General features: G+C 52.7%; 1 protein-coding gene across 1 annotated transcript in view; it reads right to left on the reverse strand.

Moving 5' to 3' along the window:
* Ptprn2 (protein tyrosine phosphatase receptor type N2) overlaps positions 1-15,039 on the reverse strand; it is a 611,205-nt gene that overhangs the window by 16,746 nt on the left and 579,420 nt on the right. Inside the window, exons 18-20 of the mRNA XM_004860321.4 lie at positions 7,622-7,741; positions 6,495-6,661; positions 1,887-1,940 (exon numbers count right to left, since the gene is read on the reverse strand). Coding sequence (XP_004860378.3) covers positions 1,887-1,940; positions 6,495-6,661; positions 7,622-7,741 — 341 coding nt within the window. The remainder of the gene's footprint in view (positions 1-1,886; positions 1,941-6,494; positions 6,662-7,621; positions 7,742-15,039) is intronic.

Below are 15,039 nucleotides of genomic sequence, written 5' to 3' on the forward strand. Positions count from 1 at the left end.
TCAGCCATTGTGTGTGGTGCATTTTCCTTGTCCTCTACCTCTGCCCAAAGATGGGCTAAATTTTGTCAGCAGAAAAAGGAAATAAAGAGCTGCACGGCTGTGTCAGAGGAGATGGTGTCATATTCAAAATGTCTGAAAGACACTGTCCCCCACACCCTGGAGGATATGCAGATCTCGGGCATGTGCCTGTCCTTCCTCTCAGGAGTGGAAATGTGCGTATTGTTTGTTCCTGAATCACAATCTTGAAAGGGGCTCTTATTTGGTCTCTTCCTGGCTTCACCAGCCAGAATGGGTATATTTACCATCTGGTCTGGAGTTGTAGAATTGTTTTGAATTCTGTCTCAACAGCTAACTGAAGAGAATGAAAGTTCCTTTTCTGGGAGGTAAACAGCCCTGTGTCACCCTCTTCTCGTGAGAAGTGTGTGTACCACTCCTTCCCCACGTGGACGTGTCGCCGAGGGCCTGAGACAGGCTCTGAGACCAAACAGGTTCTGTGTTCACGGTGATGTCAACTGGTACACGGAGAACATTCACATTGTCATCCCTACAGGAACCAGGGTGGCTTTAAGGAAACCATGAACATTTCCATTTCGAGACTTCAAGAAGAATATAACCGGTACCAGTTGTGGTGGTGGAGGCCTGGAATCTAGCACTCTGGGAGACTGAGGGGGAGAATTGCAAATTGGAGCCCAGCCTGGACAACTCATGACTTAGCAAGACCCTGCCTCAAAATAAAAATTAAAAAGGGTTGAAGATGTAGCTCAGTGCAAAGGCCCTGGATTCCATCCCCAGTTAAAAAAAAAAAGTACAGGACTGGCAAATTGCTTTGCTCTCAGCTTCTGGTTGGCAGGCTGGCTGTGACCTCCTAGAAGTCAGAGGTGAGCCGGCTGGCTGGCTTTTCATAGCGAAGAGCCCCTACATTTGGTTTTCACACTGATCAGCTGTGGTTGGAAAGAGAAACACTACACACCTTGTGCTTCCGTCTACACTCATCCTCACTTGTGTGGTCGTAGAGGACACACAGTGCCCCTTCTCACTGTGTGACCCATGCACTTGTCTTGAGCGTCCACACAACTGTTCTGAGAGGCTCTTCGGGAGTCCTCCAGAGAAGGTGGCTGGCTCCGTGCCCAAGGGTGAATGATGCACTGTCTATGGGGAGCACAGAGGATGGAGGTGTCTCCCCTCACAGATAGGTGTGTGTGCACACCTGGAGGCATCTGGGCTTGACCTCTGGACACAAGTTTCCTTTTATTCCAGGCAGGAAGGCTTGTTCAGTGAGGAAGTTCTGGAGAGCGGAGTGTGAGTTACACACCACACACAGCTGAGCATTCAGTCCAGTGGACATGACCCCCCCCGCCCCCGCCCTGGTCTCAGCTGCAAAGACCCTCTCCTCCAGGTGTGCATCCTGGATGCGGACTGCTGGTCTACCCAAAGGTCCAGACCCCACATCAAGACCTGCAGGTGCTGTGCCTCCTGTGATGACGGATGCTGTCCCTCTTTGAAGCTGGGCTGGGCACCTTTGGTGCACGCACGGCCCCTCATCTCTGCCAAGCGGCCTCCGGAGGCTGATCAGACACCTCTCTCAGTTTTGTAGTACCAAGAGGGTTTAGGAAAAAATAAGGTGGTGAGATACAAATCCTTGGAAATAGATGATGGAACAGGATGTGTCACTGGCAGAAAGAAAACACCACTCCAGGCACGGTGAGATAGGAGAGCAGTTTTTCAGCCAGGTGGCAGAGCCAATTTTGTTTATACCTTTGGTTTCCCATAGAGATACCAGGGAGATATATTCACTAAACCATAAGAAAGTCCAGCTTCTATACTAACTGTACTGGTTACTTCAGACATGGCCACAACTTCTTAACCCACATTAAAGTTGTACTTGCCTGCAGTGAACGATTATTGGACAAGAACGGCCCCTGTAGCACTTGTTTACTTTTCTGAAATAAAAAGAGATAAAAATTACAGCGATGCACTAAGACTATGTGTTCTCCAAAATAACTCCTAAGCCAAGGCAGCAGTTATGTGCCCCCAAAATCAATTTGCAACTGCTTGTTTGCATAGAGAATAATAATTGCACATACAATTTCTGGGACTTTTCAATATTATTAAACAGAGCTCTCAAAGCAGCTCTCACACTGCACAGCACTTTTCCCCCTTTGCAAGTCAGAGCTCCAGGCTTTTAGCCTTGGTCCCCGGGATGCCGCCAGCTCTGGTGCCCTGCCCTTCCCCTGGCCCCTCCTCCTCCCCTCTCGGGCTTTGAGGGCCATGAGCGCGGTGTGACACAGCCGTCTCCATGCTTCGCTGAACTTCTGAGTTGGGCAATTTAGGTTAAGGGTTTTGTCTACCCTACACATCATGTTGGAATAGGATATTGCTATATCGTCTAAAACAGCATTCCCGGAGCCCTGTTTCACCTGTCAGTCTTGGGTAAGGAGATCTAAATTACAGAGAAATCCCACTAAGTCCAAGATAGTCTTTCCCATTTTTAAAAATCTGTATCCTTAACAACGGCCCCATTGTGCAGCTTTCAGAGCAGAGGTTGTGAATATTAACAATGAGAATGTATTTATGATTTCACCAACTAGCCCCTATTCAAATAAGAGGGCTGATTTTAAATTTACTGTATAAACTTCAAGTGGTTTTTCCAAAAAATTCAACAAGACAAAACACATTTACAAAGCACATCAAATTCTCAGTAAAATGTTTCTTAATAAAGAAAACCGAAGGCACGATCTCAGTTTATTGGCAGGGAGAATGGGTGAGGAGCATTCTTCTAGAAGTGCTGTAGGAGCTCCTACAGCTGGAGACTCAGATTTAAAAAGATGATGGTACAGCAAAAACGTTTTTTCCCTTGAACTACAAACAGGAACTGTCATGTTTCTTTGGAAAGTTTTGCTATTCCGCACTGTGACTGTCAGGTGCCAGTCGGTGCAGGCCTCTGGCTGAGGAGAAGGTGGAGGGAGGGGCGGGCACCCCGCGCCTCAGGGGAAGCAGATGCTTCTGTCACTGCATCTGAGGGCTCTTTCCCTTTCCCTACTTCCTCCGTGGAGTCAGCAGCATGAGGCACTTCTGAGGGGAGTCTGAGCCCGCCCTGGGCCACGGCGCGGAGTGGAGGGCAGGCTGCAGAGCAAGATGAGACTGCCCACCTGCAGACAGGTCGTGTTCAAAGCCCTGCTCAGCCTCGCAATTGATGTGTGCACCGGGCAGCATCTTAGAGCTTGTGGACCACCCGGCACCGCTTTAAAGAGGGGACACAGGTAAAATAAGCCCGTGTCCTTTAGGGTTGCACGGCCTTCTCCACCAGAGCCACTCCCGGCTTTCAGCGCACACTGCATGAGAAAGAGATGGGAAAATGGATCCAGTGGTCTGTACTGTTAAACCGGCCCCTTCCTGACTCAGTGGTACCAAACTGACCTAGACCACAGGCGTGTACTCGGCGCAAGAAGGGCAAAGCCCCTCGCTGCATAAAGACTGCATGGGGCAGTGGTGAGCTCCTGCATAGCACGTGCAAGGCCTGGGCTCCAGCCCCAGCACCACCAAAAAAGATGGAGTGCATGTGCTCAGCCGGCGGGCCCATCCTCCTTCAAACAGAAATTTCTCCTCACTGGGCTGTGCTGACATGGATGACCTCGAGGACTTCCTGGGCTTTCACGGCTGGTTCTGGAGATTGCATGGACTAGGGGCAATGTCTGTGTGCTCACACCCCTGCCCGGTGGCCGCTTGTGCTCACTTTCTCCTGACAGGACCAACCCTAAAGCAAGGCACACCGAAAGCCACCAGCCCAACAACCAGATGCCCTTGAAACTGCACTAGTTTAAGAAGACGGTGTCCGAGAGGCGGCAGTGGCAGTGGCCATCTGGGCTGCTCAGGCCCTCTTTGGAAAAGTGCACTCACTGTCACCCTGGGTCAGAGAGGGTGGTGAAAGCAGAGAGTGCTGGCGGTGGAGGGTGCACGGCTGGTCACTCCCGTGGCCTTGTCTCTGCCTGTGGTGTGTTTAGGGCATCATCTCCTCCAGGGGCCCTGTGGGGCTCTGCTGCCACCGTGACATCTGTGCCAGCCCCCACCCCACGCCAGCCCCAGTTACAAAGAACCACAAGCAGTCCAGGGTGTGGTGGGAATGGGCCGCGGGTACGTTGGAGAACTTTATTGACACAGAATCATGCACTTCGATCGTCACACCGCGAGATCGCAGACAGAAAAGCGAAACCACCGCACAGGGAGCCAAGCTGCTCATCGAGGCTGCAGGTTATTCATGGAGGTGAGCGGCTCGCAGCGTCCCAGGGCTCTCAGACGCTCGCCAGCGAGCCAGAGGGCTCCAGCACCGAGAGCAGGTGGCACAGAAGGAGTCACCGGAAGGACCAGCCCTCGGTCCCCGAGTGAGGAGGACCCGCCATGCACCACAGCAAGCAAAGGCGAGGTCGTTAGCGGTTCGGGGTCCCCACATGTCCCTGCAGCAGTCACAGTTTCCAATGATCACTTTTGTGACTATGCAACTGGGCTCATATTACTAGCTGCAACATCACAAAAATGACACCGGCCACCGCTAATTAGCTGGCAAAGTAAGGGTTTGTCCATTTTTACAGTGAGCAGCAGCATTAGTGGATGCCATGGCACACGGCAAGAGGTGACGGGGAGAGGGGTGGAGGGGAGGGGGAGAGAGGAAAGAAAGAGAGAAAGAGGTGGAGAGAGGGGGAGAGGTGTCTGAAGCGAGCGCTCACATGGGATGCTAATAATCTTTCAGCAGTTTCCTTTAAAGTGTAAATGTGCTCCCTCTGGGCTCCAGAAACATCGAATTACACCTCATGGGCCCCTGAGCACACCCCAGGCCAGCGTCTGTGTGCAGGAGGAGGAACCCTGGCTTCTGCAAGCGGCAGGTACTCCAGCAGGGCCTCACCTTGCTGTGGCTGCAATGCGGGTGCCTGAGGGTGCTGTGCTCGGAGGGGCATGTGGCCTTTCGCCCCAGCTGTCTGGGTGAGGCTGAAAGGCCCCTCAGGAACGAACTGCTGGGTTCTGCCAAACACGGCAGGAAGCCAGAAAAGCTTGAACCCACGAGCCTGTCCAGCTGGGCCTGAGAGTTTTCTTTCTAACAGAAACCCTGGTGCACATGGCAGACCCTGGAGAACGGGATTTTCAGGATCCCTATTTTTCTTCGTGATGCTTGAACTCAAGTTTGGGCATGGCTCTGCTCCGCCCATATATGGGTACAGGTGCGTTCCTGTATGCAAATATGCACAAACACACGGATGAGCCCAAAGACGGGTGCTAGAGGAGTGTCGTCTTTGTGGCTACATCCATTTTGCCAGTAATGACTGTTTTCGAAGACTACTTCAGGAAATTATGTAAAATTTTCATGTCTTTAGAAATAAATTTGCACTGAGAAAACATTGAGAGGCCAGGGCCCTGGAGTGAGCAGGTGGGGTGTGTGTGGCTGCTTTTTCTGATGTGCTTGGGCATCCCCAGGGGAGGGGGCGGGCGTCACAGGTGACACCATATTCTTGTCTGTCCTTGAGCTCTGTCACACGCTATCTGATCCAAAGAACAATTCAGATAAAACTTTTTTGATTTTCAAAGCAGACTAGAAGGCAAAAGAAATATTATCATGAAAAGCTTAGGAAACTGTAACACACAAAACAAGAAACCCAGAGCTGAGTCCAAACCTCATCTTTACAGCAGTCCTTGGGTCCCTACCACCCATGGGTCGCAGAGCTGGGTGGACAGTGCCCAGACCCGCGGCCTAGCGAGGGGCAGTGTGGGTGCCTCGGTCTTCTACCCCTCGCTAGATACAGGGAGCCTGGTCACTGTGCTCCTGGACAACTCTGCTTCTTTGAGGTTCACCTCACCCCGCCCCAGGAGGCTAGGCTACCTCAGTCGCCACCATGTGCAATACACGGACAAAGCTCCCGTCTTCCATCTGCTTTGTTTGTGTGCTGTTCACACCCTTCTACAAGACAGAGTCCAGCTCTCAACAGTTCAGAAAACACACTTTAAAACAAGAGAACATGTTGGTGACTGGCTGACTAGAGCAATGAATGAAAAAAAAGGGTCTGTTTAAAACGGTCAGCCTTGAAATCACACTAAGAATGCCTACAGTCTTGTGTGAGGCCTTCCCCGAGGTTATCCATGGTGGCTCTGGCCCTGCCCTGACTAAACCCCCTCCTGTACAACCAGATGAGTGGCCAAACTAAAAATCCAGGTCTATTCACCAATATCCCATGAAATATAAACTTCAGGACTCCGTCAGCTGCAGAATCTTATCGAAAACAACGGCCATACTCCCCCAGTTCTAAGATGCCTTGCCTTGAGCATCGACACCACTAGATCTGGTGCCCATTCCCATTCCTGGCATCCCCACCTCCCACTCTGTCGCTCCTCAAACACAAGTGACCCGCAGCTGGAGGTGGCATCTTAGAAGCAAGAAGTCTGGCCTCTGCCTGCCCTTCCTCCTGGCCTCTGGCTCTAGCTATGTGCCTCTGGGCGGCTCTGGGTTTTACCTGCGGAAATCCAGAAGTGACCTCGTGGAGGAAGGCACGCCCTGGTCATACCAGCTCAGGAAGTGGAACTGAGTCACTGTGCGTGTCTCGTGGGTCTGAAGGTTCTTCAGGTAGAAGCTCCGCACCAGGAAGTCCTCACACCAGATGTGTTCTGAGACCAGATTGACCTGGATGGGGTGGGGGTGAATATAGCACAGGGGGCGCGTGGTGAGTCTGGGAGCTGCTGAGCGCTGTGCTGCTCTTGAGGTGAGAAGGGAAATCACTGTGCAAGGCGACACACATGTGTTGAGGGTTGGCCCAAGCCCTCCGTACGGCCAAGAGATGGCCAAGGGTTACCCAAGAGATGGCTGTTTGCATGAATGTGTGCGTGTGTGTGTGTGTGTGTTTTCAATGGCACTTAGGGGCTTGAAAGTCATAGTTTTAAGTAGATGTTACAGTGCAGAACTGCTTTAGCCAGAGAGGGAAGTTAGCTGGCGAGGAAGCACCCCTGGGGCAGACCCCAGTGTGCCAACTGCAGTCTCATCAAGGCCAGGAAGGGTGAGGGGCCAGGGCCCAGCCCAGCCTCCTGGTTCAGCAACCGCCAGCCACAGGGGTGTGGCCCAGAGTTTTGACAGGCTCCCACATTGCTGCCCACTGCGGGCCCCTGACTTTCTAAACTCGGAGCACAGCAGGACAAAAGGATGGACACTGGCTCAAATGCCCACGTTCAGGGAGTTCATGCTCGATGTGGGCAGAAAACCCAGCAAGAGAAATCCTCTGGGCGCAGGTTCCTCTAAGTGTAAGGCCCAATGCTGTGGCCACCAACTGCTAGTGAGCCCATGGGGCAGTTCCACAGTGGAGCCTGCCAGACACTGGCGTCATGGCCACATTCCTGGGAGCCTGGGCCGCTGGATCCTGCGGACCGCCCTGTCGGGGACAGCCCAGGGCCCAACCACACGTGGTGTGGACATATGGGCTCCCCTGGCCGGATGTGACGTGCTGACCCCTACCCGGAGCTGTCCCAGGCTCGTGAGGTACATGGGCCAGGCTGTCCCCCTCTCCCCGGGGCCACCCGGGACAGGGATGCCTGCTCCTTGCACGGGGACAGCAGCCCCAGGGCCCCCTAGTGGCAGGCCCTGCTCCAGTACCTCGTAGATGTGGTAAAGGTTGGAGCCCTCATCGGGCCAGTAGTGGTGGCACTGCCGGACGCCGTTCTCTGTGAGTGGGGTCAGCATGACGATCACGGCGCAGCCACTCTCCCACACCATCTGCAAAGGCAGGCCGAGGTCACTGCATCAGCATCTCCGTCTCCTTACCGCGTGACATGGGTAGTTACCATGCAGAGGGTCAGTCCCAACTTATTCCACTCACAGGAAATTTATTTCGTGGTCACTGGACACGTTTACTCTGCAGCTGCTTCACATCTCTGAATACTCTCACCTCATATTTTACCATGAAATATTAAAAAAATCACAGTGTTCCTTCCCTGCCACGCAGCACCTCCCTCCTGATTCAGGCTCCACTGTCCAGCTCCCCAACTTCTGAGCTACAGAGGAAACTTTAGATCACATGACACAGTAGGCACGTGGGCACGCCTGTGGAAACCCTCACTCCTCCCTGGACACAGCGAAAGCCAGTTGCCACGCCCACTGCTCCAGGGGAAACAATGCTCTGTGGCATTGCTGCCCTTCAGGACCAAGCTCCGAGGCGCGTGACGGAACTCATGCCAAAACAGCACCATGTATTTAAAGCAAATCCAAAATCCATTTAATAATTCATGGCTACCACATAAAAGCTGGTCTAAAACACAACCAACACAAGAACACACATTTAGTACACAGTAAGGACACATGCAGAACCTGCCAATCACCCTCTCTGTAAGCACGACTTGCCATTCTGGGTGCAGACTCCACATTCTTAGCACAGGGCCTGGGGCACTCGTGGCATCACAAATACCTTGTACAGAGTGAAAAGGACTCTGCTTCCCCTACAGGGGTTACGTGAACTTCACAGAGATACTTATAAGCAGCCTCATTTAGCTGTCAGATTGGTGTCAGAAAGAACTTCCATTTTAAATACACATGTAAAATCCGATTAAGATCCTCTGATTTAAAAAGAATTCTCATATTTCACGTATAAAATGCTTTCTTATCACAGCTCATGTTAATGAATTCTCCCACTAATTCACAATTTAAAAATCAAATATGTGGATGATATTTTCTTCTTTTACTATTGATTTATATTCCTGCAAGGGTAAAAATAGCCAATATCCTTAGGGTACTGCACTTCTACCATTTATATCAGAAGTCAACATGTCCTTCTGGGATATTCACAAAAAAAGCCCACAAATAAATACGAACTATGCCCAGACCTGTACAACTCCCCAGCTTAGTGCCAGTCCACCAGGAGGAGAATCCAAAGCCTGCCTTTTGCTGTAAGCCTTCAAACCTGTTCTGCCAAGTCAGTGCTGGCCACATCAAGATTTAATGTGCCTCCAGAAAGTAGAGGAGCTCATTGAAGCCATTATGAAAATGTGGAGAAACATGGATTTTATGAGTGTAATAAAAATGCAATGATCTAGACCATAAACTAATCATCGAGCATTCTGCCAGGGCGCCTGAGTGTGACACTATGGAGCCCCTGTCTGAGGAGGGGTCCTCGAAGTGTGGCGGGATCTTATTGGCTCCCACACACAGTGCCTCGTTCCGGGGAGCCTGCCAGCCTCTGAAGGTTTGGTTAAGATGAAGCCTAAATAAAACTTAATTTAAGCAAACAATCCAAAGGTACCCTGAGGGGGTGTTCTTTTTAGGTCATTGTGTATAAAAGAAGGGAGGGGGTTTTCTAAATGGCACAGCTCGTAAACACAGGGCATTTACTAAATGGTAGCTCAACTGAGTACTACTGGCACAAGCTGCTCACCAATCTGGCTGAACATCCTGTGTCTCAGCCGAGGTGGGAGACCAGGGTCCCTCCCTGTGTCCTCCTCTGTCTGCAACACCTGCCCAGTGAGACTTCAGAATATGTTGGAAAAGTCATAAATGTTTGTGGGAACACAGATTATTACTAAGAATTTCAGCCTGCTAAGTGTCAATGCCTGAAGCTTCAGTGTTTCTTCCTGGGCTTGGTTACCCAGGTGGAACACAGGTGCCATGGTGCAACAAACCCTGACAATGCAAACTTTCTGTTCTTGAAGTAACGACCCAGAATCCCCACTTACTCTTTGTGCAGCTCATTGGAAAAGGTGGTTTATGAAATTAAAGCTCTGTATTATCCAATTCCAGAAATGGCAACTCCTAGCACTTCTGTCTGGTCAGGTAGTACAGAGCACCACATTTTGGGCGGCCAGAGACCCAGGAAGACCAGCACTTTGGCACAGGCAGGGTATGGCATGGCCCTGGTGTCCACAGTGTCCATGATGCCTCTGTTGGCAGAGTTACAGTGACTGTTCTTCTGGGATCGGAGCAAAGCTGCTGGTGTGGGTTGAAGATGATCCATGAGCACTGGGGCCCCAGTGTGAGCTCCTGCTTCTGCTTTAGAGAACTGGAGGCACCTGGTGCTCACAACACACTGGCACCTTCCTTGGAAGCCATCTTGAAGGCACAGGGTTCCCCAAATGTGACCACCCCGAGCCCTGCTCCCTGTGTCCCACCACTGTCTTCACTGTGAGTTGTGGAGTAGAAATATCAGCTCAGTGCTTCTCGCTGGTGCAAGAACCACAGCTCAGCCTGGGAGCTGCCGGTCCCTGTGGACCACCCATCTGACGTACTCGGAGACGTCGTGGACTGGGAGCACGAGGTGACAGCTGCAGCCAGCACCAAGCAATGGGAAAGCTGGGGTCAAGGGCTCACTCAGCTGATATCCACAGGACAGGAGACGCAGGCTTGGGCTGTTTCGACCCGACTGTGGCATTCACTGACTGCTGATTCAGAGGGTGTATGTAGTCTTCGTTGCCTGTTGGACTGTGTCCTCCCCAACAACCATGCTGAAGCTGAAACCCCTGCACCTGTGAATGTGGCCTCATCTGAAACAGGGTCTTTGAGGTCATCCTTGGAGACCCACCACAGGGGTGTCCTTACAGGAAGGGGCAGCACGGGGGTGGGCCGGAACACATAGGAACAGACAACCCCATGAAGACGAGCAGGACAGAGCATTGTTGCCAAAGCCAAGGGGTTCTGGAGTGGCAGGATCCTCCCCCAGAGGCTCTGGAGGGCACACAGCCCTGCTGACACCTCAGTCAGGACTTCCGACTCCAGAACGGGGAGGGATACACTTTAGCTGTCCTGAGCCAACTAGCTGGTGGCGCTGTCACAGCGGCCGTGACACATGACCAGCTCCTGGACACACTGCCCATTCAGGAAATCACTGCAGATGTTGAAAAACTAATTCCATCTGAGTTCTATGTCCAAATGAAAACGGGCAAAAAGAAGTATTGGTTCTCTTCATTCAAAGACCTTTTTGAGCCTTAAGTATTTAACTAACTAGCACACAAAACATAACCCAACTAAAAACTGGGTAAAGGACCTGACAGACATTTTTCCAAAGAAGACAAATACCAACAGGGTATGCAAATGTGCTCAGTACCACCGACCTGGTATCGGGGGAGCACAAACCGAGATCACAGAGAGACATCTCCTCCCTCCAGTCCAGTGGCCAGTCCAGTAAGGTGAGAGGTAAGCAGTGCTGGTGAGGATGTGGAGAAAGTGCCTTACACATGGAGGGGGATGTGAACTGGCAGAGCTGTAACGGAAAAGGAATGAAGAATAGCACAGGACCTGGTGATCCCAGTGCTGGGTGTGGATCCAAGGAACCAAAATCCATGTGTCAAACAGATGTCTGCACTCCGAGTCACCGCAGCATGGAGAACATGGTGTCTACACTCGATGGAGCACTACTCAGCCCTGAGCAGGAGGAAGCCTCTGACCTTCATCACCTGGTGAACCTGCAGGGCATTGTGCCAGGTGCAATTGCCTCCCACTCATGCATAGAGCAGGGGAAAGGTGGCACAGCTGGAGGCGGGGGAGGAAGGCACGGAGGCCCATTGAAGGCAGACTTCTGTCCTGCAGACCTGTGCCCTGTGGCTCTACTGATACACTGTGTCCCACATGTTTGCCGAATGGGCTTTGGTGTAAGAAGAGGGTGCCCTCAACTGCTAGATGGTGCTCACAACACCATACAGCACACCTCAGATGTACACAATTTAACAAGACCGCCCTTCTGAAGACTCAGCAGACCTGAAAAAGGAACCTTGACCCATGTTCTCTGGACAGCATCCTGGGCCCTCTGGGCAGGAGACTCCCTCTGCCCAGATCTCTTGCGATGCATCCCTCCTAGCTTGCCTTAGCCTCACCTAGGGTTCTCACATCTTTCTTGGGCCAGATCCCAACTCCTCACAGACGAGATCCTGTCTGGTTACCATTTCTATCCTCCAAGGCATTGAGCAGAGTGAATTATTTAGTTGACTTGAATATTTATTTAAAAAGAGGGAACTCAAAGACCATGCTAGCGGAGGCCTGAGTGACAGTCCTCCCAGGACTTGCTTAAATGTACAGAAAAGTGTTTTCTAAAAGCAAGCATGTTGTTTTCACGCATGTGGAAACCTCTGGGATAGGAAGACACTCTTCCTGCAGGGGAAGTCGCTTTGCTGTAACCCTGACTGCGGCCCTCTGCTGTGTAAACTGTTTCCAGGGGGAGCAGAGGTGAATGGAAGCTGCTGGTCAAACCCTGACATCAGCTGCCAGCCGGGCCTTGTATGTCACCCCCTGTGAGCTCCCTGGTGCCGTGATGGCATTGTCTAAAATATCGGGAGAAAACTGGGTCTCTGACACCTTTGCCGGGGAACCCAGCCCGGCTCCTGTCCCTGGGAGGCCAGCTCCAGACACTCAGACAAGCTTCCAGGGTGCTGCAGGTCACTGACAGAGTCACCACAGAGAGTGGTAAGAGTACTGTTCTGTCTCCCACATGTGACTCGTGAGGTACCCATCTGCCTGGGGGGAATGAGAAAGAGTCTTCTAAGGGGCTCCCCAGAGCCCGTGGAGGAGTGGCGGTAGCGGGTGTTCCCCATGTCACTGGGCACCCATGGCAGTGCAGCCTACACCTGCTTCCCTCTGTCCAGCCTGCACGGTCATGCTGGGCAACCCTGTCACCAGCTGTCCCCACCTGGCCCAAGGACATGAGCCACATGGAGTCTGGAGTCTTAGCCCGTGCCCGTGGTTCCAGTTAAACAGGCACCGGATCTCCTTAGAGAGCAGCGGCACCGTGAGGGCCCCGTGCTTCTCTCCCAAGTCAGGACCTGAGGTAAACACGTCTGACCTGGTGGTGAAGAGGAAGGAGGAGGAAGAGGAGGGCGCAGGGGGAAGCTGATGGTAAGGAGACTAATGCCTCACCTAGAAGCAGAGTGGCCAGCTGTGATCCACAAAAATCACTTGAAAAAGCGCCTCAGGATAGTCTCTTCTTACATCTGAGCCTAACTCAAATGCGCCCTGGGTCATTTCCCACCATGGTGGCCCCCAGCGTGATCATGGGCCCAGCTCCCTAGGTCGTGTTTTCAAACCCCAGACCCTGAAGAGCCATATGACATATCTTTCACTTCTAAAGGTTTGTGAATTTATGTACAGAGAATCCATCAAAACTGCATACTTGAAGTAAGAAGTCCTGGAAAATGGAGGGCTTGTGGTTAAGGCACACACAAATCAGCATTTCCTTTAATCCAGTGAGTGTGTTTCCAGCCACCCAGCCTGTGCTGGAGGGCCCTGGTGCACCCCCATGCCATGCCAGGAGACTTGGAGTCTCTCCTGTCACTTATAGCCCTGAGGAGACAGGGATGAATACCTGACAGCAAACTGGGCTTGAGGCATGCCAGCACCCTGGCCTCTTGCTGGATGCTGGACATGGGTCTGTCTGGCCAACTTGGGACGCCGAGCCTGCTGTCCCAGCTCTGGCATGCTACACAGAGCACTGTGGGCTCAGAACATATTTGTGACTGGTGGGGCAGGGGCCTCCGTCTGCAGAGGCAGGTGGTCTCTCTGGAGGCCCCATGGGGCTCTTGGAGGTGTCATCGGCTGGGGGCACCTGTCACCTTGTCCTGTGCCAGGCCACCCTGTGTTTCCACTTCATGCCCCCCTGGGTGGTCTGCACGTGGGAGGAAAGTCATGGCCTTGCTGGATGTCCTGGTGCTCAGCCTGGCTTTTCTATACCACAACAGGAATTAAGACCAAGGAACACTGAACACTGCAAACTCTGCTTAGACCAAGACTATGAACCCTAGGATGGAGAAGGGCAGCTTTCATGGGGTACTTTAAACAGTGGAAGGTGGAGACTGATGGTGGCCTTTGTCCTGGTGAAATGTCACTCGCAGCCATCGGAGTGAATGTTAGCTGGGGACTGTGTGGGTTCTTTGAGCCTCCCTGTGGGATTCATGCCCCAGCGCCAGCCTGGGGAGAACGGCGTCCTGACTGTCCTAAAGGTCAGCCCTTGGTCACACAGCATGGGCAGGGTGGACGTGAGGATCCCTCTGGACTCAGCCCCCTGCACAGTCAGTGGGGCAGTGGCAACTCTTCTGTCTCCTACAAGGGGCTCCCAGGTGGCAGGTGTGTGTGCCCGTGCCTGGCTCTGCACCCCGCCTCTGAGAGTATGCGTGAGGCCCTGGACAGGCTGACCATGCTGCTGTGTCTCCAGGCACCCAGGATGTGATGTGGGGACCATAGGCGGGAGCACATGGTTCTATGGCTCACCCTGCATGTGTACAGGGTGGGGACCTGCCAAGGTCCCCAGTCACACAGACGGCTCAGGACAGGACGAGGGTGATGACAAGGTGTGGGCAGAGGCCATGGGTCAGTGATGGGGATCGGCTGGATGCGCCTGAGGTTGTCCTCACCCCACTGTCCTCCATTAGAGCAGCCCTGTGCCTGCACGGCACCTGGCGGGTGTGGGGGCTCTCGGTCTGTGGCACCTCTGCACCTAGAGAGACCTTCACCCTTTATGATCCTAAAATGACCTTGAGCACCTGAAGAATGGGATCCTCACCTGCACTGCACCTTGGGGACGAGCTCAGGATAATTGCACCCTACAAAGGGCTTGCCCTCCGACCCCCGAGTCCTCTCAGTTACCAGACCCGGGCTCAGCCTCCCCTGGTGGGATCAGGCTGTTGGCTGCAGGTCTGTTTAGAGACCTGCAGGGATGTAATACGTGTAACACACAACTGACCATTCTGAGTGCACGACTCAGCAACGGCCATCACCACTGCCATCTCTGGGATGCTCTCATCTCCCCAAGTTGCAGCTCTGTCCTCGAGGACACCCAGGCCTGGCCCGCCGAAGCTGGGCCTTCCTACTCCCATGACTCTGATTGTTTTTGATCCTGTCCAGCTGTGTCTGCCCTGCACTTGAGCAGCCCTTCAGACTGAAACACATCTTCTAGAAAAAGGTCACGGTCCCAACACATGTGCCGAGCCACAGGACAGGGACAGTGGGCTTCTTGTTCCCTTCCCTCTCTTTCCTGACATTCAGTCTCCCCAAGAAGCTGGGCTGCTCCAGCTGGGCTGTGATGCTGCTTGTACTGAAGGCTGCTG

Source organism: Heterocephalus glaber, unplaced genomic scaffold (assembly GCF_053883595.1).
Source record: "Heterocephalus glaber isolate CG9 unplaced genomic scaffold, H.glaber_assembly_v1.0 deba00000818, whole genome shotgun sequence".
Lineage (NCBI taxonomy): Eukaryota > Metazoa > Chordata > Mammalia > Rodentia > Bathyergidae > Heterocephalus > Heterocephalus glaber.